This window comes from Salvelinus fontinalis, chromosome 13 (genome assembly GCF_029448725.1).
Source record: "Salvelinus fontinalis isolate EN_2023a chromosome 13, ASM2944872v1, whole genome shotgun sequence".
Lineage (NCBI taxonomy): Eukaryota > Metazoa > Chordata > Actinopteri > Salmoniformes > Salmonidae > Salvelinus > Salvelinus fontinalis.
The window spans coordinates 22,393,718-22,417,566 of NC_074677.1; the positions used below are offsets into that span (position 1 = coordinate 22,393,718).

At 42.4% G+C, this 23,849-nt stretch overlaps 1 protein-coding gene across 1 annotated transcript; it reads right to left on the reverse strand.

Moving 5' to 3' along the window:
* Nucleotides 1-945: 945 nt before the first annotated feature.
* On the reverse strand, nt 946-14,577 carry LOC129868256 (transmembrane protease serine 2-like). The gene is made up of 14 exons (XM_055942065.1): nt 14,456-14,577; nt 14,258-14,308; nt 13,833-14,028; nt 13,494-13,586; nt 13,124-13,240; nt 12,142-12,271; nt 10,613-10,726; nt 10,419-10,459; nt 7,986-8,154; nt 7,484-7,656; nt 6,564-6,659; nt 6,246-6,388; nt 3,134-3,286; nt 946-2,928 (listed from the first exon to the last, which is right to left on the reverse strand). Exons 2-14 carry the CDS (start codon nt 14,270-14,272, stop codon nt 2,920-2,922), a joined length of 1,449 nt encoding a protein of 482 aa, XP_055798040.1. The 5' UTR covers nt 14,273-14,308; nt 14,456-14,577; the 3' UTR covers nt 946-2,919.
* Nucleotides 14,578-23,849: the final 9,272 nt, after the last annotated feature.

Below are 23,849 nucleotides of genomic sequence, written 5' to 3' on the forward strand. Positions count from 1 at the left end.
TGAGGGGAGTGACTTGAGCACAGACATTGTGGAGCCAAGAGATAATTGGTTCCCCCTTAATCATCCCTTCACATGGTTTAACAGATACATTCACATATGAAGACAATGTTCCATTCCGTCCTTCCTCCCCTTCTGATATTCTGCATAGCACCAGATGGTTTAACAGATACATTCACATATGAAGACAATGTTCCATTCCGTCCTTCCTCCCCTTCTGATATTCTGCATAGCACCAGATGGTTTAACAGATACATTCACATATGAAGACAAGCCTGACCTCTCCCCTCTCTGGGCCCCAAGTGACTTTTCCCTAGCTGAGAAGGGAAAAGTGCAACTGCCAACAGTATAGTCCAAAGGGAGACATTCTAATGTATCTCACATAAGCATATTATGTAAATAAAACATCTTATCTATGTTACCCAACTAATTCTGATTCAGCTGCCACATTACCTAATATAGTTATGTTACTTTTTAAAGTCACAGCAAGCCAGATGTGTTACAGCCTGTCTCCATGCCTCCCAGGAAGCTTTGCGTTCAAGATTGTGGCCACTCATGAGTCTGTTTTGAAGATTAAATGTCAGTGTTCACTTATGACCTCTATAGTAGAAAGTAAAACTGTATTAAGAAACAACCAGGCTTTGTAATGATCCAATCTCTGGTGTGTTTACCTTGTCATATTAATAAGCATACCAATAAAATAAATGGTACAGAATATCATTAAATAGTTTCCTAAGAAACACATTCAGGAAATTCACCCTTCAATATGTGAACTAAAACACCTTGAAAACAATGGTCTGAGAGGGAGGGATCACAAAACTCAGGTGAGTCACTCTCAGTCTGAATCTTGGAGCACAAGGACACAAGGAAGTAGTCATGTCTGTGTCTCATACAGAAACAGCTCCAGGAAATGTAATTCCCACATCTCCCTCATTAATCACAGATATAAACATTTGCATGCCTCTGGCTATCATTTTTATTTATTTGTGTATAAGACATTTATGAATAGTTTACATAGTGTCATAGTGTTTACATAGTGTTACATAGATCGCAATATCGGCAAGGGGGTGAATATTGTGGCTGTCAATGGTAAGGATTGTCCTGATTGTCAGCTTATGACATCTTTATTGTAACTTAAGAGGTGAACATATTTCATACTAACACAGAGACCCTTTCTCTCACAGCGTCATCAGGAAAAAGATAGATACAGCTGCGTTTGATGTTGGGCGAAAAGATACTGTAGGCCAATCTGACTAATCCGAATGAGGGGGGCAGAGTCAGTGTTTGGGTGTTGATCATTAATAACCAACATACTTGTCAACATGGTAATTCACTGCTTGTCCTGCCTCTGCCTGGAACATATAGGCCTGGATAACTCAGCGGCGTTGGTCAACTTCATCCACAATATTCCAAACGTCTCCTTTGTGCTGATGGCAAAATTCTTTGACGTATTTTACAAATGAGTAGTACATGAGCATTAGAATATGTTGACAGAACATTTTGTGAACATGAAGACCACAACTGTATGAACTTAAATTGCATGGAACTAAGAATATCAACCTCCAGGTAGGTATTGTCATCTAAGGTATTTGAAAATCACATGGTGCTTTATATTATGTCTGATGCTCTAGTGACACCACGTATACACCATGTTGAAAGCAGATCATTTACTTATATAATTACAGTATCTAACTCCAAGACTTTCACACAAGGTTTTTATTTTTCCTAATCAAAACAGGTTTAGTCCAGAGGCAAAGAAGGAAATAGAGGTAGCGCCTACTACACTGTATATGCGCCTTCTTGGGTGACAAAGGCCTCACTTTTCCTGACAACATCAATAGAGAGAAGGTAAAGCCATGATTTAACTTATTGTTGGTTAGTCCATTTTCTACTGCTGATAAATAGTGTAGACTCACACACTTAGACTTTAAAAGTCAAATGGCCATTGTTGTGCTGTAAGTTGGAACAGTTTCTCAAGGCAGGAAAATAATATAAGAAGAAGAAGAAATATCCTGCAGCAACAGGAAATGTGATTATTGTGTGGATTATAATTAATGGACATTTGTGTAGGGGTTGATACAAGTTAGGGCAAATCAAGTCTGAAATTTTTAAGTGGAATTTACAAATTTAAGAAGCCTTTTTAAATTTCCAATAGGAAATGTCCTGCAATAACAGGGAGATTTTGCTGTTGGGTTGTTCCAGATTATCCAGGATGACCCAAGAATACTTCATAATTTGGAGCCTTGCCATAAGAGGGGCAGATACTGTAGATAGAAGTGTTGGAAAGCATTTTCGTGATTATTTGAAATGAATGTCCATGATATAGAGCACCAGTGTTATTTTATAGTTTTGATGTCTTCACTATTATTCTACAATGTAGAAAATAGTAAAAATAAAGAAAAACCCTTGAATGAGTAGTTGTTTCCAAACTTTTGACTGGTACTGTATGTATTCATTGTTTTCACCTGGGCTGGCTGTATTGAATGTGCAAGTGTACATGTATCAGTGTCTGACTCACTCTAACACATTTGTTTTAATTAATAAACACTGCAAAATTATTTAATGTACATAAAAACATAACACTTAATTTTTTGTCAATTAATACTTGATATTATCATACACAGGTTCATAAAAATTATAAAAGGCTCTGATCATGTAAAACAAAAAAGGTGACCAAAACATGGATTTATGTGTGTGCAAGTATGCAGAGTACAGTACTCCCTTTCAAAAGGACAATTCCTGCATACCTTCCCTCAACATGATAAAAATATCTTAATAAAAAAATGTCAAATAGATATTCCCTGAAAACTTAAATCTTATAAGTCAACAGGCACCAACAAATATCTGAAAACAGTGTACAAGTAATGTATTCAAACAGGTGAATTTGATAAGCAACAGGGTGAGTCTTCATTGGCATCTCCATCAATTCTTCTGCAAGGAAATTCAAAATGTATTAAACATGTTTTAAAGTAATAATCCTAATTTTATTGGTCCTATATATGCTGCACTGATTGGTGACTCAGTGATTTATTTATTTTTTATGTAAAAAAAATTAAGAAATGTATATATCCCCCTTGCCTAACTTTTCTTACAATAATTCACTCTCTGTTATCATTGTCCTACTGTTAGTACCTACCTGCATTTGTTCATATATCCAGGGGAGGAAGTGGGTGACATTGCCGTAGATTCCTGGTTTGTTCCTCAGGGCACAACCTATACCCCAGCTAGTGTCCCCTACCAGCCACCATACTGAACCCTCCTTGGCCACCATTGGTCCTCCACTGTCCCCCTGCAAAACACAAAAAGTTACCCCCCCCCCCCCCCCTCCTATGTTAGCATTACCTAATGGGACTATAACTTTAATACTGTGCATTCGGAAAGTATAGTCAACTTCATCAGATTTGCCACCAATACTCCTTATTGGGCACATCACTGCACTCTATACTCCTCTGTAAACTGGTCATCTCTGTAAACCAGTCGCAAGACCCACTGGTTGATGCTTATTTATAAAACCCTCTTAGCGCTCACTAACTGATAAACCTACTACAGCCCTCATCCTCCACATACAACACCTGTTCTGCCAGTCACATTCTGTTAAAGGTCCCCAAAGCACACACATCCCTGGGTCGCTCCTGTTTTCAGTTCACTGCAGCTAGCGACTGGAACGAGCTGCAAAAAACACTCAGACTGAACAGTTTTATCTCCATCTCTTTCTTTCAAAGACTCAATCATGGACACTCTTGCTGACAGTTGTGGCTGCTTTGCGTAATGTTGTCTCTACCTTCCTGCCTTTGTGCTGTTGTCTGTGCCCAATAATGTTTGTGCTGCTACCATATTGTGTTGCTACCATGTTGTTGTCATGTGGTGTTGCTGCCATTCTTAGGTCTCTCTTTATGTAGTGTTGTGGTGTCTCTTGTCGTGATGTGTGTTATGTCCTATATTTTTATTTTTAATTCTAGCCCCCGTCCCCGCAGGAGGCCTTTTCTGACTTGCCTTGTTGAATAAAAGGTTAAATAAATAAATACAATATAAAATACAGGTATTCAGACCACTTAACTTTTTCCACATTTTGTTACATTACAGCCTTATTCTAAAATGTATTAAAAAAATCCTCATCAATCTACACACAATACCCCATAATGACAAAGCAAAAACTGTTTTTTAGAAATTTCAGCAAATGTATTAAATGTAAAAAACAGAAACCTTGCCCTTATGAGACTTCTGTTTCCTGTTTCCATTGATCATCCTTGAGATGTTTCTACAACTTGATTGGAGTCCACCTGTGGTAAATTCAATTGATTTGACATGATTTCGAAAGGCAAACACCTGTCTATATAAGGTCCCTCAGTTGACAGAGCATGTCAGAGAAAAAAAGAAAGCCATGAGGTCAAAGGAATTGTCCGTAGAGCTCCGAGACAGGATTGTGTTGAGGCACAGATCTGGGGAAGGGTACCAAAACATTTCAGCAGCATTGAAGGTCCCCAAGAACACAGTGGCCTCCATCATTCTTAAATGGAAGAAGACTCTTCCTAGAGCTGGCCGCCCTGCCAAACTGAGCAATTGGGGGAGAAGGGCCTTGGTCAGGGAGGTGACCAAGAACCCGATGGTCACTCTGACAGAGCTCCAGAGTACCTCTGTGGAGATTGGAAAACCTTCCAGAAGGACAACCATCGCTGCAGAACTCCACCAAATCAGGCTTTCATGGTAGAGTAGCCACTCCTCAGGAAAAGGCACATGATAGTCTGCTTGGAGTTTGCCAAAAAAGCACCTAAAGGACTTAAAGAACTGAATGCCAAGTGTCACGCCTGGAGGAAACCTGACACCATCTGTACTGTGAAGCATGGTGGTGGCAGCATCATGCTGTGGGGATGTTTTTTAGCGGTAAGGACTGGGAGACTCGTCAGGATCGAGGGAAAGATGAACGGAGCAAAGAACAGAGAGATCCTTGATGAAAACCTGCTCCAGAGTGCTCAGGACCTCAGACTGGGGTGATGGTTCACCTTCCAACAGGACAATGACCCTAAGCACACAGCCAAGACAATGCAGGAGTGGTTTCGGTACAAGTTTCTGGATGTCCTTGAGTGGCCCAGCCAGAGACCGGACTCTGGAGAGACCTGAAAATAGCTGTGCAGCGACGCTCCCCATCCAACCTGACAGAGTTTGAGAAGATCTGCTCAAATAGAGGTGTGCCAAGCTTGTAGTATCATACCCAAGAAGACTTGAGGCCGTAATCGCTGCCAAAGGTGCTTCAGCAAAGTACTGAGTAAACGGTCTGAAAACATATGTAAATTTGATTATGATTATATTTTTTATATACATTTGCTAAAATATCTAAAAACCCATTTTTGCTTTCTCATTGTGGGGTGTTGTGTGTAGATTGATGAGGGGGAAAAACAATTTTATTAATTTTAGAATAAGGCTGTAACTTAACATAATGTGGAAAAAGGGAAGGGGTCTGAATACTTTCCGATTACATTGTACCTTCAAAAACATGAGTATACTTCACTATATCACCATCCGATCTATCATAATGTAACACAGTATTGCTTCCGTCCCTCCCCACCCCAACCTGGGCTCGAACTAGGGACCCTCTGCACACAACAACTGACACCCTAGAAGCATCGTTACCTATCGCTCCACAAAAGCAACGGCCCTTGCAGAGCAAGGGAAACTACTACTTCAAGGTCTCAGAGCAACTGACGTCTCCATTTGAAACGCTATTAGCGCGCACCCCGCTAACTAGCTAGCCGTTTCACCCTGTTTACACTCACCCCCCTTTTGACCTCCTCCTTTTCGCCAGCAACCAGTGAGCCGGGTCAACAGCATCAATGTAACAGTTTTGCTTCTGTCCCTCTCCTCACCCCTACCTGGGTTCAAACCAGAGACCCTCTGCACACATCAACAACTGACACCCTAGAAGCATCGTTACCTATCGCTCCACAAAAGCCACGGCCCTTGCAGAGCAAGGGAAACTACTACTTCAAGGTCTCAGAACAAGTGACGTCACCAATTGAAACGCTATTAGCACGCACCCCACTAACTAGCTAGCCATTTCACACCGGTTACAATAACACAATCAGAAAACAACTTATCCAACAAAACATTGTCATACTCAATCAAATAATAAAGAATACATGCAGCAAGTAAAAAGTAAAAAACCCTGAAAGCACAAAGTCTTCCCCTGAATAAAGATGATATGGCCTCCAGTATGTGCTGCACATGTGTGTGGTTCTATGTGTGAATCTGACCTGACATGAGTCCACTCCTCCTGCCAGTGTCCCAGCACAGATCATAGAGGCGGTTACAAGTCCATTATACACCAACGATGCATTACATGTCTCTCTGCTGTACATGGTGATCTGGGCCTGACGCAGGTATCCCGACGACGACCCTGGAGCCATAAAAATGATTAGCAATTATAAGTCAATCATACGGCTTCATTACAGCAAATTAATTTTATTCTTTAAATCTTAAAAAGATCAATCACTTTTAGTCATAAAACCTTTGGCTTGATGACTTGTGTTTAATAATGACAGTCATTGGTCCTGTAATAAGAGTTGTCTTACCACCACTCCTAATGGACCCCCATCCAGAGATCCAGGCTTCTCGCTGGGGAGTCACATTCACACCCACATTGGGCAGACAGACTGGTCTCACCGTATCTGCAACATAACACCATAGTTGGCACTCAGAAGGTGGCTATACCAGGCGGTGTCATAGGAAGGCCCTAAAAATTGTCAAAGACTCCAGCCACCCTAGTCATAGACTGTTCTCTCTTCTACCACATGGCACGTGGTACCGATGCACCAAGTCTGGAACCAACAGGGAGACCCTGAACAGCTTCTACCCCCAAACCATAAGACTGCTACATATTTAGTTAAAGAGTTAGCTACCAATAGCTACCCAGACTATCTGCATTGACCATTTTTGCACTAACTCATTTGACTCATCACATACACTGCTGTTACTATTTATAATCTATCCCGTTGCCTAGTCACTTTATCCCTACCTACAGTATATGTATATATCTACCTCAAACCCCTACACATGGACTCGGTACTGGTACCCTGTGTACATAGCCAAGGTATCGTTACTCACTGTTTATTTATTCCTTGTGTTTTTATTTTTCAATTATTTCTCTTTTTTTTCTCTGCATTGTTGGGAAGGGCCTGTAAGTAAGCATTTCACTGTTAGTCTACACCTGTTGTTTACAAATACAATTTGATTTGTTTTGAATATCAACTGTGAATCTGACTTAAGACTGGCTTGGAGTGTTGTACGATTCTAATATGACTTCCAAAACATGAACATAATAAAAAAGCAATATTAACTGTGTTAGGATTCCTTCACAAAAATGAAAAGGTAGAATGCAACTTTACTATCCATTTGTGACAATGCACATGATACTCTTCTTTTTCCAAACCCTAAAAGGGATTTTCTATTGGATCATGCTTTTTCAAATGTCTGAAATGGAACACGGACTTACTTGACATAGTGAGGGGTGTGCTGAGTTTCATAAGAGCGATGTCATTATCACTAGTCTGCTTGTCGTACTTTTCATGAGAGATTATGTGTCCCACTGAATTCCCAGTGGCAAAATCCATCTGGGTCAAGGCCAGATAGCCAGCATACACCGTCCACTGACTGGGCCCTGATAGCCTACCGTACACAATGAGAGAGAAAACAGTCAACAGTATGTCCTCAGGGGATCTCTGCTTTTTCATGGTTGTCATGCTGCCACCACACAATCATGCTATAGTATAGTGTTGTTTAATTCACAAGGATGCTTTGAATAGTTTTATGGTTTTTCTTTTGTTTGTTTTTATTATATTGTAACATTTTGAAGAGTACCATCCTCCTCTGCTTCATTGCCGAAAACTCCTTTGAGAGGAACAGATGATGTTTGGTGTGAAACGTATGCTTTTAAAATTGAAATGGCTAATAAAACATGTTTTTATTCCCTTTAAATAAGTTGCAGTTAAACTCACGTTTCTACGCAGTGGGCGGCAGTGAGGATCCACTCAGGGCTGATGATGGAGCCTCCACACAGGTGCTGGCCCCTGGCGTGCAGACTGACCTGCCATGGCCAGGCCCCGCTCACTGCTATATCCCCCCCTACGATTCGGCTCCAAGGAGCTGCTATACTGACACCACAGTCTGGAAGCAAGACAACAAACAATAGAGGAACATTACAGAATGCAATCCAACACACTCATTTCAAAGACTAACTTTGTAGGGCAAAGAGAGCTCCACGGCCAGTCTGGCTCAAGATGAACACAACAGGGTTTACATCTGTGGTGGATAAAGTGGCTATGTATTATATAGAAACCATATAGCATCCCTATGTTTCCATAGCCAACCCCAAAGTCTGGTGGAGGCTCCTCAGAGGAGGACCATCCTCTTCAGTCAATTTCATAAATTGTTTAATTGTAAAACATTTAAAAATGTATCCTATTGAGATAAAATGTGCTTCTACACCTGCATTGCTTGCTGTTTGGGGTTTTAGGCTGGGTTTCTGTACAGCACTTTGAGATATCAGCTGATGTACGAAGGGCTATATAAATACATTTGATTTGATTTGATAAAACTACACTAAATATAATCACGTCACCAAATAACTGATTTAAACACACTATTTTTCAAAGAAGGTCTACAGTAGCCTTAACAGCACTCTGTGGGGTAACCATCTCCTCTGGGTACATTGACTTCAGTACAAAACCTAGGAGGCTCATGGTTCTCACCCCGCTTCCATAGATTTATACAGCAATTATGACAACTTCTGGAGGATGTCCGCCAGCCAATCAGAGCTCTTGCAGCATGAACTGATATTTTGTCCCCCAATCAAAGAACCAGAGAATTAATCTAGTACTGAAAGCAATAGCTATAACTAGCACTGCAGTGTATAAAATGTGGTGAGTAGTTGACTCAAAGAGAGATTATTTTCTTCCAAAATGAAGGAGAAGCAGGAGAGAAATAGAGAGAGAGAGATGTTCAGTTTCACTTACTTAGCTAGCAAATGCAGCTAACTAGTTTAGCCTACTGAAACACCCTGCTCAAACAGAGGTATGCTATGTTAGGTAGCTGGCTATGACTTTCCAAACACAAAACTGGAAATCTTCCAAGTCAAGGTAAGCTTTTGGTATTACTCATTTATTGCCACCGGGGTCAGCCGGTGTACCTACTTACTGACTGTACACTGTAACGATACTGCATGATTGTAGCGGGTTTACTAACTTGTTAGTTCTATTAGCTATGCTGACTATGACGTTACTTTAAGTAATATGGTGACAACGATGTAGGCTTTGTGTAGCGGTTTGGCTTGGAAATGTTATTTCGCCTGGTCACATGCAGCTGATGTGTTTCAAGCGAAGGGAAGTGGTGAGAGAAGGAGAGTGCATAGGACATGGCTGCCATGAAAGTGAACTGTGTTTACACGTGATCAGGGGTGTGTTCATTCCGCCAATTCTGTTGAAAAACGTTTCTTAAATGGAAGCAAACGGAACAAAATGGGGATAAACATACCTGATTTAGACCAATAGAAACTCTTGTTTGCAACTGTTGGACTAGTGATTACACCCTATATCAGATAGATGCAAGCAAAAGTCCATATGTCACTGTCTGTCACCTCAAATGTGTCTCTCGACCTGTGTGCACCTACGTTGTAAACTTTCATTCATAGGCTAGGTTGTAGCAACCTCATGATGGGTATAGGGAAAATTTGAGTATCATGTAGTAGCCTAAACCTATCACTGAATGACATTGAACTGAGTGAATGGAATATGAATGAGAGTCATTTGATATGCTGTAATAGAAATAAGGCCATGCTCATGAAAAAAACATCATCCTCCCTCATCTTAACACTTAGCACTGACCGCCATTGCCAACGTCCCTAGTCAAGATGTAGATCACAGTAGTAAACCAGTCTAAACACGGTCCCATGTGGCTCAATTGGTAGAGCATGGTGCTTACAACACCAGGGTTGTGGGTTTGATTCCCACGGGGGGGAAAGTATGAAAATGTTTTCACTCACTACTGTAAGTGACTCTGAGTTCTGAACTTGAAATGTTGGAGATTATCATATTGAAATATTGATTGCCATAGTCTAGTTTGTACACCAGAAGTTAATGGTTATCTGTATGGGAATGTTTTGAGTAAAGGAAGGGCAATCACGTAGCAGGCATTGATAAGGGTAGAGAGATGTGGTTTAGTGAGAAAGAGGGTTGAGGTCAGGTTACATTAATGGAGAAGTAACAGTTTATGGCCCGCATCACTTAATTTCCTGCCTAGCAATAACAAATGTAAATGTAACAGTGATTATGTGACTTGAGATTTGTTCCCCTGAATGTGTTTCTATAATCTCTAACCTGAAGGTAATTTGAGTCTGTACTGAGAATTAGTGGAAGAGTAAAGTAATGGCTTACCAATACACTGCAGGGAGACTGCTTGTGCTGAGCAGTAGGGACTGCAGGCAGAAGTGACATCACAAAAGTTTATGGAAGCAATTCTGTACTTGAACTCCATTTTGTATGTATTGTTCACCACTCAAAAACAATCTGTATAGACAACATTTTGTTTGTTTTGATAGAATAAGAAAGTGCATTCATGTTAAACTCACCTTCTAGTTAGCTGCCCCTGTAGAAGGGATTGGTGGTCAAAGCTAGACAGCTTCAAATAGCCCTCAGAAGCCAAGGAGCCAGGGTTTCTTTGTGAGGACCGAACATAGGACCCACTTGGAAGCAGAGATAGACCTGGTCAGTACATGCCCCTTAAATAGCCCTTATGTTATGCACATTATATGTACGGTACAGAGTTTACCAAATCAAATCGTATTGGTCACCTACACATATTTACTAGATGTTATTGTGGGTGTAGCAAAATGATTGTGTTCCTATCTCCAACAGTGCAGTAGTATCTAACAACACACAACAATACACACAAATCTAAAAGTAAAAAAATAGAGTTAAGAAATACATAAATATTAGGACGAGCAATGTCTGAGTGGCTTTGAGTAAAATACAGTAGAATAGAATACAGTATGTACATATGAGATCAATAAAGCAGTATGTAAACATTATTAAAGTGGCCAGTGATTCCTTGCCTATGTATATAGGGTAGTATCCTCTAAGGTGCAGGGTTGAGTAACAAGGTTGTAGCTGGCTAGTGATGGCTAGTTAACAGTCTGATGGCCTTGAGATAGAAGTTGTTTTCCAGTCTCTCGGTCCCAGCTTTGATGCACCTGTACTGACCTCGCCTTCTGGATGATAGTGGCGTGAACAGGCCGTAGCTCAGGTGGTGGATTTCCTTGATTATCTTTTTGGCCTTCCTGTGACATCTGGTGCTGTAGGTGTCCTAGAGAGCAGACCGCACCACCCTCTGGAGAGCCCTGCGGTTGCGGGCGGTGCAGTTGCCATACCAGGCGGTGATACAGCCGGACAGGATGCTCTCAATTGTGCATCTGTAAAAGTTTGTTAGGGTCTTACGAGCCAAGCCACATTTCTTCAGCCTCCTGAGTTTGAAGAGGCACTGTTGCTGGGTTCAGACCCAAGGCCCCGGAGCTTAACGATGAACTTGGAGGGTACTATGGGGTTGAAGGCTGAGCTGTAGTCAATGAACAGCATTCTTAAAGAGGTATTCCTCTTGTTCAGATGGGATAGGGCAGTGTGCATTGCGATGGCATCGTCTGTGGATCTATTGAAGTGGGTCTAGGGTGTCAGGTAAGGTAGAAGTAATATGATCCTTAACTAGCCTCTCAAAGCACTTCATGAGGACAGAAGTGAGTGCTACGGGGCGACATAGCTGGTTTTCCCTTTGTAATCTGTGATTGTCTGTAGACCCTGCCACATACGTATTTTGTCTGAGTTGTTGAATTACGACTCTTTTGTCTCTGTACTGACGTTTTGCCTGTTTGATTGCCTTATGGAGGAAATAACTACTCTGTTTGTATTCAACCATATTTCCAGTTACCTTACCATGGTTAAATGCGGTAGCTTGCACTTTCAGTTTTGGGTGACCGTTGTCATCTATCCACGGTTTCTGGTTTGGGTAGGTTTTAATAGTCACAGTGGGAACTGTGATTACAGTTACAATTACAATTACAGATACTCATATGACACGTATGTGATCCTATTTCTCATGGTGACCCACCTGCTGTATCCCATCTTTTTACAGGTGGCCCTGCCAAAGTTGTCATTCCAGTCATCAGCACACACTGGCTTCCACGTCTGACTGTCTGATGAGTAACTCTGCAGCACAGACCAAGACCCATAGAGGCGCACTGGTAGAAGAAAGTAGATGTTGCAATTGATTGACGAATAGTGTTCAAATTGGGTGGGATGGGGTTTGGGCACAAATCATATAAAAAAATCAGACTTGTAGATGAAGAAAAGAGTGAACAACCCCCATATCTACATGAATTCTAACAGAGTGTTCCTAGACACCGCATCAAATCAAACTTAAGCACATTTCTTCCAGACAAAAACACCCAATTCCGCCTACAGTAATTTGATAGATAGGACCTTTATTTGAATCTAGGTTTCTCTGGACACATAATAACAAGTTATCCATACCACCAGAGGGTGGAGGGAGCCTGTATCAGTGATTCTGTCCAGATAGACAGATCCTCTGCCGAGATATAGCTCCCCATGTACTCTCCTAAGATTGTACTTTTCTGTACCATGTATCATATGACCGTGTACAAGACCAAAATTACCTTATGTTTGTGCATACAAAAATCTTCCAATAGTATACAAAGTCTGCCAATAGTATAAATACTTGACAGAACTGCAATACAGAACTCCGATAGGCTCTGAATCTGCATAGAGAGCTTTACTGGTGTGTATTCCACGAAAAGTAATTATTCTAGGACAAACGTTAAAAATATATATATATATATATTTGAATCCAGGTTTCTCTGGAGACATAATATTAACAGGACAGATGCCTCACAGGTCCTCAACTGGCAGCTTCAATAAATAGTACACGCAAAACATCAGTCTCAACGTCAACAGTGAAGAGAAGACTCCGGGATGCTGGCCTTCTAGGCAGAGTTGCAAAGAAAAAGCCAAAGATCTGAGGGATCAACAGTCTACTGTAATGATAAACCAAAAATGATTGAGTGGAGACTTACGGCACTGTGTCTCGTCCTCTCCTCCTGGACAGTCTCTGATGCCATCACACCACTTGGATGCACTCAGATACACACCTCCCTGCCTACAGCACCTCTCCAACACACACTGGTTGGACACTGGACACACACACACGAGACCATGACTATAAGGTTACACTTGCCGTCCTTTTAAATTACTGAATAAGAACTACATGGTAATTTTCCTTAGCCTCTAGATACAATGTCAACTAGTCTTTTCCCACTGTGTAGCAAGCAGTGGCATAGAAAGCATTCATCATTTCAACATTATTAATATTAATGTCAGCTTATGTCAACCAAAGCATCAATTAAGAAACAGTTACTGTATGAGGATTCTGTGTACTGTACGTACGGAAATACCAAACCAACGCTCCTGTTGCCCCAAGGAAAACTAAGACACTGAGGATAGAGGCCACAATACATTTACAGTGATTTTTCTTCACCACTGAAAGAGAGCAGAAAGAAAATAACACTCAAAATACGAACAATAACACTTTTTGCTCTACTTTTTACCATGAAAGGACTCTCAACCCTAGACCTAGATAATCACATAGAATTTGACCATTGGCCCCTCTTAACATCTGTGTGTCACCCTGGAAGCATGTAATCATGGCAAGGCTTGTTTTGCATTTAAGTGTGGCATCTGATGTTGATCAACAGAGGAATATCAGTAGAAAGGTAAGTAGTGTACCTTTTTGTTCTGGGACTGGGTGTGGTAATCCAGGCGTGACCGTGTGGTGGGTATTGATGGTCTTGGGAGCGTACTGGGGAGCGTACTGAGGACAAATAGAGGGGGGGACATTGTGCATCTTTGGGGCAGAGGCGTATGGAGGGGGTCTTCCCTCTCCTTGTTGAAACCCATGGTTCACATACTGGGGACCTGGTGTCTGGAGAAAGCGGAGAGAAGGATAATGGTTTTCCGTTTAACTACAATGATGGAAATCCATAAAGTATTTGATAAATTGGAGCGGTTTTTCCATGGTATAATGAACATACACATTACACCAGTATTGTAATTACCACAAAACATCAATGACTGGTATGAACAATGTACGTGGCTGCCCTTTTCCCATAGGGAAAACAAAAATGAAATCAGAGATATACAACTGAAGTTACCTGGTTATTGTTCATGTCGACACCACTTTCAATGTACTGATAAGATCAAATCTGAAAAAGTTTTGAAGTAAATTCTAAAAACATTTTAGCCACAGTTTAACATTTATTAACAAAAAAGTTATACAAATGTACAGCAAAGCCTTGTATAACTGTTTTTTTGACAGCAGATTAATTTCAGGTACTGTTTTCCAGACTTACCTTGGATTAGTTCAACCGTTGCTTTCGAACACTGATTCAGCGTCCTTTTTTCTCTCTCTCCCTCTAACTCAGTCCATTTCTCCCTTTACTCCTGGTAATGAACAGCCATGACCACACCTTAGCTTGTGCGCACAGCATGACTTGTAGGGTGGTTCAATTATTTAAACTGAAAACACTAACATAAATAGCATTGTGATTTCCTGGTCCAGGCCTAGACCGAATACTGCATCGTGTCATCAATGACTTCAAATACTAATCTACACTATACTGCACTTGCACTATGTACAACACTGTATATATTTGCCATGCCAGTATCCCTCCCTCAGCTTATAGATATATCCCCTCTGTATATTCACACTGCAATCAGCCTATACTCCAGAGTTTAATGGTTACTGTTCTGATATTGTATATTCTGTATGATGTCTATGTATCCTGTTTATACACTGCTCAAAAAAATTAAGGGAACACTAAAATAACACATCCTAGATCTGAATGAATGAAATATTCTTATTAATACTTTTTGCTTTACATAGTTGAATGTTGCTGACAACAAAATCACACAAAAATTATCAATGGAAATCAAATTTATCAACCCATGGAGGTCTGGATTTGGAGTCACACTCAAAATTAAAGTGGAAAACCACACTACAGGCTGATCCAAATTTGATGTAATGTCCTTAAAACAAGTCAAAATGAGGCTCAGTAGTGTGTGTGTAGCCTCCACGTGCCTGTATGACCTACCTACAACGCCTGGGCATGCTCCTGATGAGGTGGCGGATGGTCTCCTGAGGGATCTCCTCCCAGACCTGGACAGTCTGTGGTGCAACGTGGCGTTGGTGGATGGAGCGAGACATGATGTCCCAGATGTGCTCAATTGGATTCAGGTCTGGGGAACGGGCGGGCCAGTCCATAGCATCAATGCCTTCCTCTTGCAGGAACTGCTGACACACTCCAGCCACATGAGGTCTAGCATTGTCTTGCATTAGGAGGAACCCAGGGCCAACCGCACCAGCATATGGTCTCACAAGGGGTCTGAGGATCTCATCTCGGTACCTAATGGCAGTCAGGCTACCTCTGGCGAGCACATGAAGGGCTGTGCGGCCCCCCAAAGAAATGCCACCCCACACCATGACTGACCCACCGCCAAACCGGTCATGCTGGAGGATGTTGCAGGCAGCAGAACGTTCTCCACGGCGTCTCCAGACTCTGTCACGTCTGTCACATGTGCTCAGTGTGAACCTGCTTTCATCTGTGAAGAGCACAGGGCGCCAGTGGCGAATTTGCCAATCTTGGTGTTCTCTGGCAAATGCCAAACGTCCTGCACGGTGTTGGGCTGTAAGCACAACCCCCACCTGTGGACGTCGGGCCCTCATACCACCCTCATGGAGTCTGTTTCTGACCGTTTGAGCAGACACATGCACATTTGTGGCCTGCTGGAGGTTGTTTTGCAAGGCTCTGGCAGTGCTCCTCCTGCTCCTCCTTGCACAAAGGCGGAGGTAGCGGTCCTGCTGCTGGGTTGTTGCCCTCCTACGGCCTCCTCCACGTCTCCTGATGTACTGGCCTGTCTCCTGGTAGCGCCTCCATGCTCTGGACACTACGCTGACAGACACAGCAAACCTTCTTGCCACAGCTCGCATTGATGTGCCATCCTGGATGAGCTGCACTACCTGAGCCACTTGTGTGGGTTGTAGACTCCGTCTCATGCTACCACTAGAGTGAAAGCACCGCCAGCATTCAAAAGTGACCAAAACATCATCCAGGAAGCATAGGAACTGAGAAGTGGTCTGTGGTCACCACCTGCAGAACCACTCCTTTATTGGGGGTGTCTCCCTAATTGCCTATGATTTCCACCTGTTGTCTATTCCATTTGCACAACAGCATGTGAAATGTATTGTCAATCAGTGTTGCTTCCTAAGTGGACAGTTTGATTTCACAGAAGTGTGATTGACTTGGAGTTACATTGTGTTGTTTAAGTGTTCCCTTTATTTTTTTGAGGAGTGTATATTGTCCATTGCTGGCAGCATCTTCCCACTAAGGCACATTCTGGGTATGTGTAAATGTACTTGCTATTTGAGAAGATCTATATGAAAAATCAGGAAATAAATACATGTTGACAACAATTTTGCTGAGAATAGGAGTTCAAATACTGAATTGCAAAAAGTGTAATCATTACTTTACATGCAATGATTAGCCTACATGGCACTTTACCTTCCTAAAAAAACCAGCTTACTTCTGTAAAACATCTTTACAAGGAATTTTGTTGTGACAATACTAAAATGTAATGTTTATGCACATCTGCTTTTAGGAGTAGAATTTGCATTATGATCACTTCTGTGAGATTGAAACACAGTATATGGTATAGCGGCTAACTCTGAGAAGGAAGTATAAAATGTCTATGAAAACAGATACATTTTATAACCATGTTTTAATTAAAAGTTTTTCTGTTTGGACTGTTATTGCATGGCAATCTCCCTAACACCCTAGTAATCATCTCTGCCAGGTCATGCGGGAAGAATAACTAGACAACCATCCAAAACACCTGCACACTTGAAGACAATGACCAACCTTTAAAAATAAACAGCATTGTGGAGGATAATGTACGGTACACTAAAATATTTAACTGGGCAGTAGCCTACTGTATATTGTTTGCTTTTGTAGATTTTGTAGGTTGAATAGCCGGAATCTTCCACCCACACACCTGCTCCAATTCACTTACAATATTGTATATCATATTGTATATCATGTATAGCTAGGGAAGAAGAAAGGTTATCCAAAATGTTTAATCACAGGCATACATGTTTAGTATATATATTTTTTTTTAATCTACAAGTAAGTTTATTACATTACATTGTTCCAATTCATCCCAAAGGTGTTCGATGGCGTTGAGGTCAGGGCTCTGTGCAGGCCAGTAAAGTTCTTCCACACCGATCTCAACAAACCATTTCTGTATGGACCTCGCTTTGAGCACGGGGGCATTGTCATGCTGAAACAGGAAAGGGACCTTCCCTAAACTGTTGCCACAAAGTTGGAAGTACAGAATCGTCTACAATGTCATTGTAGGCTGTAATGTTAATATTTCCCTTCACTGGAACTAAGGGCCCTAGCCTGAATCATGAAAAACAGCCCCAGGCCATTATTCCTCATCCACCAAACTTTACGGTTGGTGCTATGCATTTGGGCAGGTAGCGTTCTCCTGGCATCCGCCAAACCCAGATTTGTCCGTCGGACTGCCAGATGCTGAAGCTTTTCCAAAGAACGCGTTTCCAATGGAGGCGAGCTTTACACCACTCCAGCCGACGCTTGGCATTGAGCATGGTGATCTTAGGCTTGTGTGAGGGTGCTTGGCCATGGAAACCCATTTCATGAAGCTGAGCCATTGTTGCTCCTAGATGTTTCCACTTCACCATAACAGCAGTTACAGTTGGCCGGGGCAGCTCTAGCAGGGCAGAACTTTGACAAACTGACTTGTTGGAAAGGTGGAATCCTATGACAGTGCCACGTTGAAAGTCACTGAGCTTTTCAGTAAGGCCATTCTACTGCTAATGTTTGTCTATGGAGATTGCATGGCTGTGTGCTTGCTTTTATACACCTGCCAGCAACAGGTGTGGCTAAAATAGCCGAAGCCACTAATTTGAAGGGGTGTCGTCCACCTACTTTTGTGTATATAATATAATGTACTCCTTAGATGACTTAAATGCAATCAATAGAATGAAGTGAAAAGATGGCAAATTGTTATTCATGTATAAACAAGAGCCCCTGGTTCTCTGCCCATGTCGTCTTTCTTCTTGGCTGTTAATCAACAGGCAATGCATTATGACCATGTCTTTGAGAGGATATTGACACACAACAGGCCCTTGAAATGTCTCCACACAAACTTTATGACCTCAGGACTTTGACACACTAACTAAGTACCCAGTCAATATTTAACATGCCATATGACTGTTCACTGGCTGGATAGAATATGATTTACTATGGGCCTAATGGGACAGAACCACTTCACTGTTCTTTACCATTGGTGGGCTGAAATTTAGCTTTCTTCTCTCAGCTAAATCAACTGGTTGTTTTATGTAATATAACCATGGATGAGAGGGACTGAGGTAATGAAGGAAAAAATTTTTTTTACTGACAACAAGTCAGTTCCTAAGTTCTTTATGATATGATGGCCATGCATGAAACTGAAACCTCAAAAAGAAACTGGACTACGGCTCACTTCCATCCTACCAAATCTTGTCTCTGACTCAACTGTTGGAATGCGAGAAGATGGGCTTTCAAGGCAATCTTGATAACAGGCAGATTTTCCTACGATTACTTGAAGGGAAAGGTGGCCATATGTTATAGTAGTTGTCATCATCCATACATACATACATCCATACATACATCCATACATCCATCCATCCATCCATACATCCATACATACATCCATACATCCATACATACATCCATACAGAAGGTCTGTATGGAGGAGTGGGCCAAAATCCCTGCTGCAGTGTGTGCAAACCTGGCCAAGAACTACAGGAAACGTATGATCTCTGTAATTGCAAATAAAGGTTTCTGTACCAAATATTAAGTTCTGCTTTTCTGATGTATCAAATACTTATATCATGCATTAAAATGCAAATTAATTACTTAAAAATCATACAATGTGATTTTCTGGATTTTTGTTTTAGATTCTGTCTCTCACAGTTGAAGTGTACCTATGATACAAACTACAGACGTCTACATACTTTGTAAGTAGGAAAACCTGCAAAATCGGCAGTGTATCAAATACTTGTTCTCCCCACTGTACATACTGGTGTTGAGAGTTGTCTACGATAAAATCTTCTTTGTCACAACAAACAGTGTAATACTGACAACAGAAATGTTCAGCGGGTTGGGCGACGAATATGTAGCAAGGGCCAGCCAACGAGAGCATACAGGTCGCAGTGGTGGGTAGTATATGGGGCTTTAGTGATAAAACAGATGGTACTGTGATAGACTACATCCAATTTTCTGAGTAGAGTGTTGGAGGTTATTTTGTAAATGACATCGCCGAAGTCAAGGATCGGTAGGATAGTCAGCTTCGTTGCAAAATAGGAAGCCGATTCTAGATTTAATATTGGATTGGAGATGCTTAATGTGAGTCTAGAAGGAGAGTTTACAGTCTAACCAGACACCTAAGTATTTGTAGCTGTCCACATATTTTAAGTCAGAACCATCCAGAGTAGTGATGCTGGACGGGCGGGCAGGTGCGGACAGCGATCGGTTGAAGAGCATGCATTTAGTTTTATTAGCGTTTAAGAGCAGTTGGAGGCCATGGATGGAGTGTTGTATGGCATTGAAGCTCGTTTGGAGGTTTGTTAACACAGTGTCCAAAGAAGGGCCAGAGGTATACAGAATGCTGTCGCCTGCATAGAGGTGGATCAGAGAATCATAAGCAGCAAGAGCGACATCATTGATATATACAGAGAAAAGAGTCGGCCCGAGAATTGAACCTTGTGGCACACCCATAGAGACGGCCAGAGGTTCGGGCCCTCCGATTTGACACACTGAACTCTATCTGAGAAGTAGTTGGTGAACCAGGCGAGGCAGTCATTTGAGAAACCAAGGCTAATGAGTTTGCCGATAAGAATGCGGTGATTGACAGAGTTGAAAGCTGTGGCCAGGTCGATGAAGACGGCTGAACAGTACTGTCTTTTATTGATGGCGGTTATGATATCGTTTTGGACCTTGAGCGTGGCTGAGGTGCACCCATGATCAGCTCGGAAACCAGATTGCATAGCGGAGAAGCTACGTTGGGATTCGAAATGGTCGGTGATCTGTTTATTAACTTGGCTTTTGAAGATTTTAGAAAGGCAGGGCAGTATGGATATAGGTCTATAACAGTTTGGGTCTAGAGTATCTCCCCCTTCGAAGAGGGGGATGACCGCGGCAGCTTTCCAATCTTTAGGGATCTCAGATACAAAAGAGAGGTTGAACATGCTAGTAATAGGGGTTGCAACAATTGCGGCAGATAATTTTAGAAAGAGGGTCCAGATTGTCTAGCCAAGCTGATTTGTAGGGGTCCAGATTTTGCAGCTCTTTCAGAACATCAGCTATCTGGATTTAGGTGAAGGAGAAGCGAGGGGGGGGGGGGCTTGGGCAGTTTGCTGCGGGGGGTGCAGAGCTGTTGGCCGGGGTAGGGTTAGCCAGGTGGAAAGCATGGCCGGCCAAAGAAAAATGCTTATTGAAATTCTCGATTATCGTAGATTTATCGGTGGTGACAGTGTTTCCTAGCCTCAGTGCAGTGGGCAGCTGGGAAGAGGTGCTCTTATTCTCCATGGACTTTACAGTGTCGCAAAACCTTTTGGAATTAGTGCTACAGGATGCAAATTTCTGTTTAAAGCTAGCCTTTCCTTTCCTAACTGACTGTGTATACTGGTTCCTCACTTCCCTGAAAAGTTGCATATCGCAGAGGCTTTTCAATGCTAATGCAGTACGCCACAGGATGTTTTTGTGCTGGTCAAGGGCAGTCAAGTCAGGAGTGAATCAGGGGCTACATCTGTTCTTAGTTCAACATTTTTTGAATGGGGCATGCTTATTTAAGATGGTGAGGAAAGCACTTTTAAAGAACAACCAGGCAACCTCTACTGATGGGTTGAGGTCAATATCCTTCCAGGATACCCGGGCCTGGTCCATTAGAAATCCCTGCTCGTGTAACAGATGTATAATGTACTGTCCATGCGTTGTGTTTTCTCATAATAAATTACTTCGGCCAGTGGTCCCAGTTGAGCATCATTTATTTCTGTTGCTAAATGGGAAACAGCACGTTAGTTGTGCAGGGCTTAACAGTGTTGATGGCTGTCGATGGCAAAATCCCTTGCATCACATTTTCATACTGGGCGAACAAAATACAAAAATACAATACAAAATATAACATGTGTAAATACCTGTTGTTAAATGGGAAACAGCACGTTAGTTGTGCAGGGCTTAACAGTGTTGATGGCTGTCGATGGCAAAATCTGTAGCATGAAGACAACTGTGTTAGCCGTGGCTTATGTGACCATGACATCGGTGTATGCTAGCTAACACAATTATTTACAGCAATCATATGCCAAAGCACATCCCAGAAAGCCCCTCAATCCCTAACAGGTACCATATACCCACACATGTATAAAATCAGTAACGTACAGCAAACTTGTACACATTGTAAAATAGACAATAGAAAACAGTATTCAGAACGTGACCTACCCTTTGCATCACATTTTCATACTGGGAAGACCTGACGTTCGCGATCTCCCCCTATCTGCAAGCGGGGCCAATCACAACACCCCTTATTGTCATCAGAGTTGAACTAACCAATAAGAATGCTTGAACATCAAATACACATTTCTTTAGAGGCAAGTGGAAACATAACCAACCCTGTTACACTCGCTGAAGTATTTTAGGGAGCGTTTGACAGTGATGAGGGGTGGTCGTTTGACCGCGGACCCATTACGGACGCAGGCAATGAGTGATCGCTGAGATCCTGGTTGAAGACAGCAGAGGTGTATTTGGAGGGCAAGTTGGTCAGGATTATATCTATGAGGGACCCCGTGTTTACGGATTTAGGGTTGTACTTGGTAGGTTCCTTGATAATTTTAGTGAGATTGAGAACATCTGGCGTAGATTGTAGGACGGCCATGGTGTTAAGCATGTCCCAGTTTAGGTCACCTAACAGTACCAACTCTGAAGATAGATGGGGGGCAATCAATTCACATATGGTGTCCAGGGCACAGCTGGGTGCTGAGGGGGGTCTATAACAAGCGGCAACAGTTTGAGACTTATTTCTGGAAAGGTGGATTTTTAAAAGTAGAAGCTCGAACTGTTTGGGCACATACCTGGATAGTAAGACAGAACTCTGCAGGCTCTCTCTGCAGTGGATTGCAACACCGCCCCCTTTGGCAGTTCTATCTTGACGGAAAATGTTATAGTTGGGGATGGAGATTTCAGCATTTTTGGTGGTCTTCCTAAGTCAGGATTCAGACAAGGCTAGGACATCAAGGTTGGCGGAGTGTGCTAAAGCAGTGAATAAAACAAACATAGGGAGGAAGCTTCTGATGTTAACATGCATGAAACCAAGGCTTTTACGGTTACAGAAGTCAACAAATGAGAGCCCCTGGGGAATAGGTGTAGAATGGGGGCTACAGGGCCTGGGTTAACTTCTACATCACTAGAGGAACAGAGGAGGAGTAGGATGAGGGTACGGCTAAAGGCTATAAGAACTGGTCATCTAGCGCGTTGGGAACAGAGAATAAAAGGAGCAGAGATTTTTTACATCTCTGGAGTTACCAGCTAAGCCAGGTGAGGTCTCCGCATGCGTGGGGGGTGGGCATGTTGAGCAGGACTGGGGGCTCTACAGTGAAATAAAACAGTAACTAACCAAAACAGCAGTAGACAATGCATATCAACAATAGAGATAGGCATAAAGCAAATCACGGGTGTTGGTCGGGAGAGCTAAGACAACAACGGGTAAATGGCGATGAATTGGCAGAGAGGGTCAGTTAGGTACATACAGGACCTGAGTTTGAGGCTGGGGCCGACAGATAGACAAAATTAGGTACAGTGTTAACGAACAGACCAGCAGGCATCAGCTGTTTAGCCGAGTGATCATAGGGTCCAATGAGCAGCAATAGGTGAGTTAGAGAGCCGTTCGGTAGTCGCTGTGCTGGGCGAGCGGGAGTCACGGCGTTCAGAAAGCTAGTGGGTCGGGGCTAGCAGATGGGTCTTTGGCGACATCGCAACAGAAAGGCCTGTTGAAACCACATCGGACAATTACATCTGCAGACCAGTCGTGATGTATCGGCGGGGCTCCGTGACAACAATAAAGGGTCCAGGCCAATTGGCAAAAGAGGTATTGTAGCCCAAGAATTAGCTGGTATACTCCGTCGGCTGGCCGGGAGACGGGCCTAGCTCGAGGCTAGCTCAAGGCTAACTGGTGCTTGCTTCGGGATAGAGGCGTTAGCCAACAGTAGCCACTCGGTTGCAGCTAGCTAGCTGCAATGATCTGGTGTAATGGTCCAGAGCTTGCGGCAGGAATCCGGTGATGTGGTGGAGAAAAGCAGTCTGATATGCTCTATGAAGATATCGTGCTGTGCAGACTGGCAGGTAATTGTCCGAGCTAAAGCTGGCTAGTGTCCGAGCTAAAGGTGCAGACCACTAGTAGTGGTAAGCAATGACTAGTAGCTGGTTTGCTGGCTAGCTTCTGATGGAGGTTCCAGTTATAAGGTATAAAAAATAAAAAACATATCCGTACCACATTGGTTGAGGCAGGTTGCAGGAAAGTGAGATTAAAATATATACGAAAAAAAATAAAAACAGACTATTTACAGACTAATTAACACAGGACAAGACAAAATCACGTCCGACTGCTACGCCATCTTGGATACCATTGATCATC

Excerpts from the sequence above, each read along its gene's own strand:
- LOC129868256 (XM_055942065.1), bottom strand. Across the intron at positions 13,241-13,493 it reads AGCGTTGGTTTGGTATTTCC|TGTCCAACCAGTGTGTGTTG; the intron begins GTACGTACAGTA and ends GTGTGTGTCCAG. Across the intron at positions 7,657-7,985 it reads GCCGCCCACTGCGTAGAAAC|GCTATCAGGGCCCAGTCAGT; the intron begins GTGAGTTTAACT and ends TGTGTACGGTAG.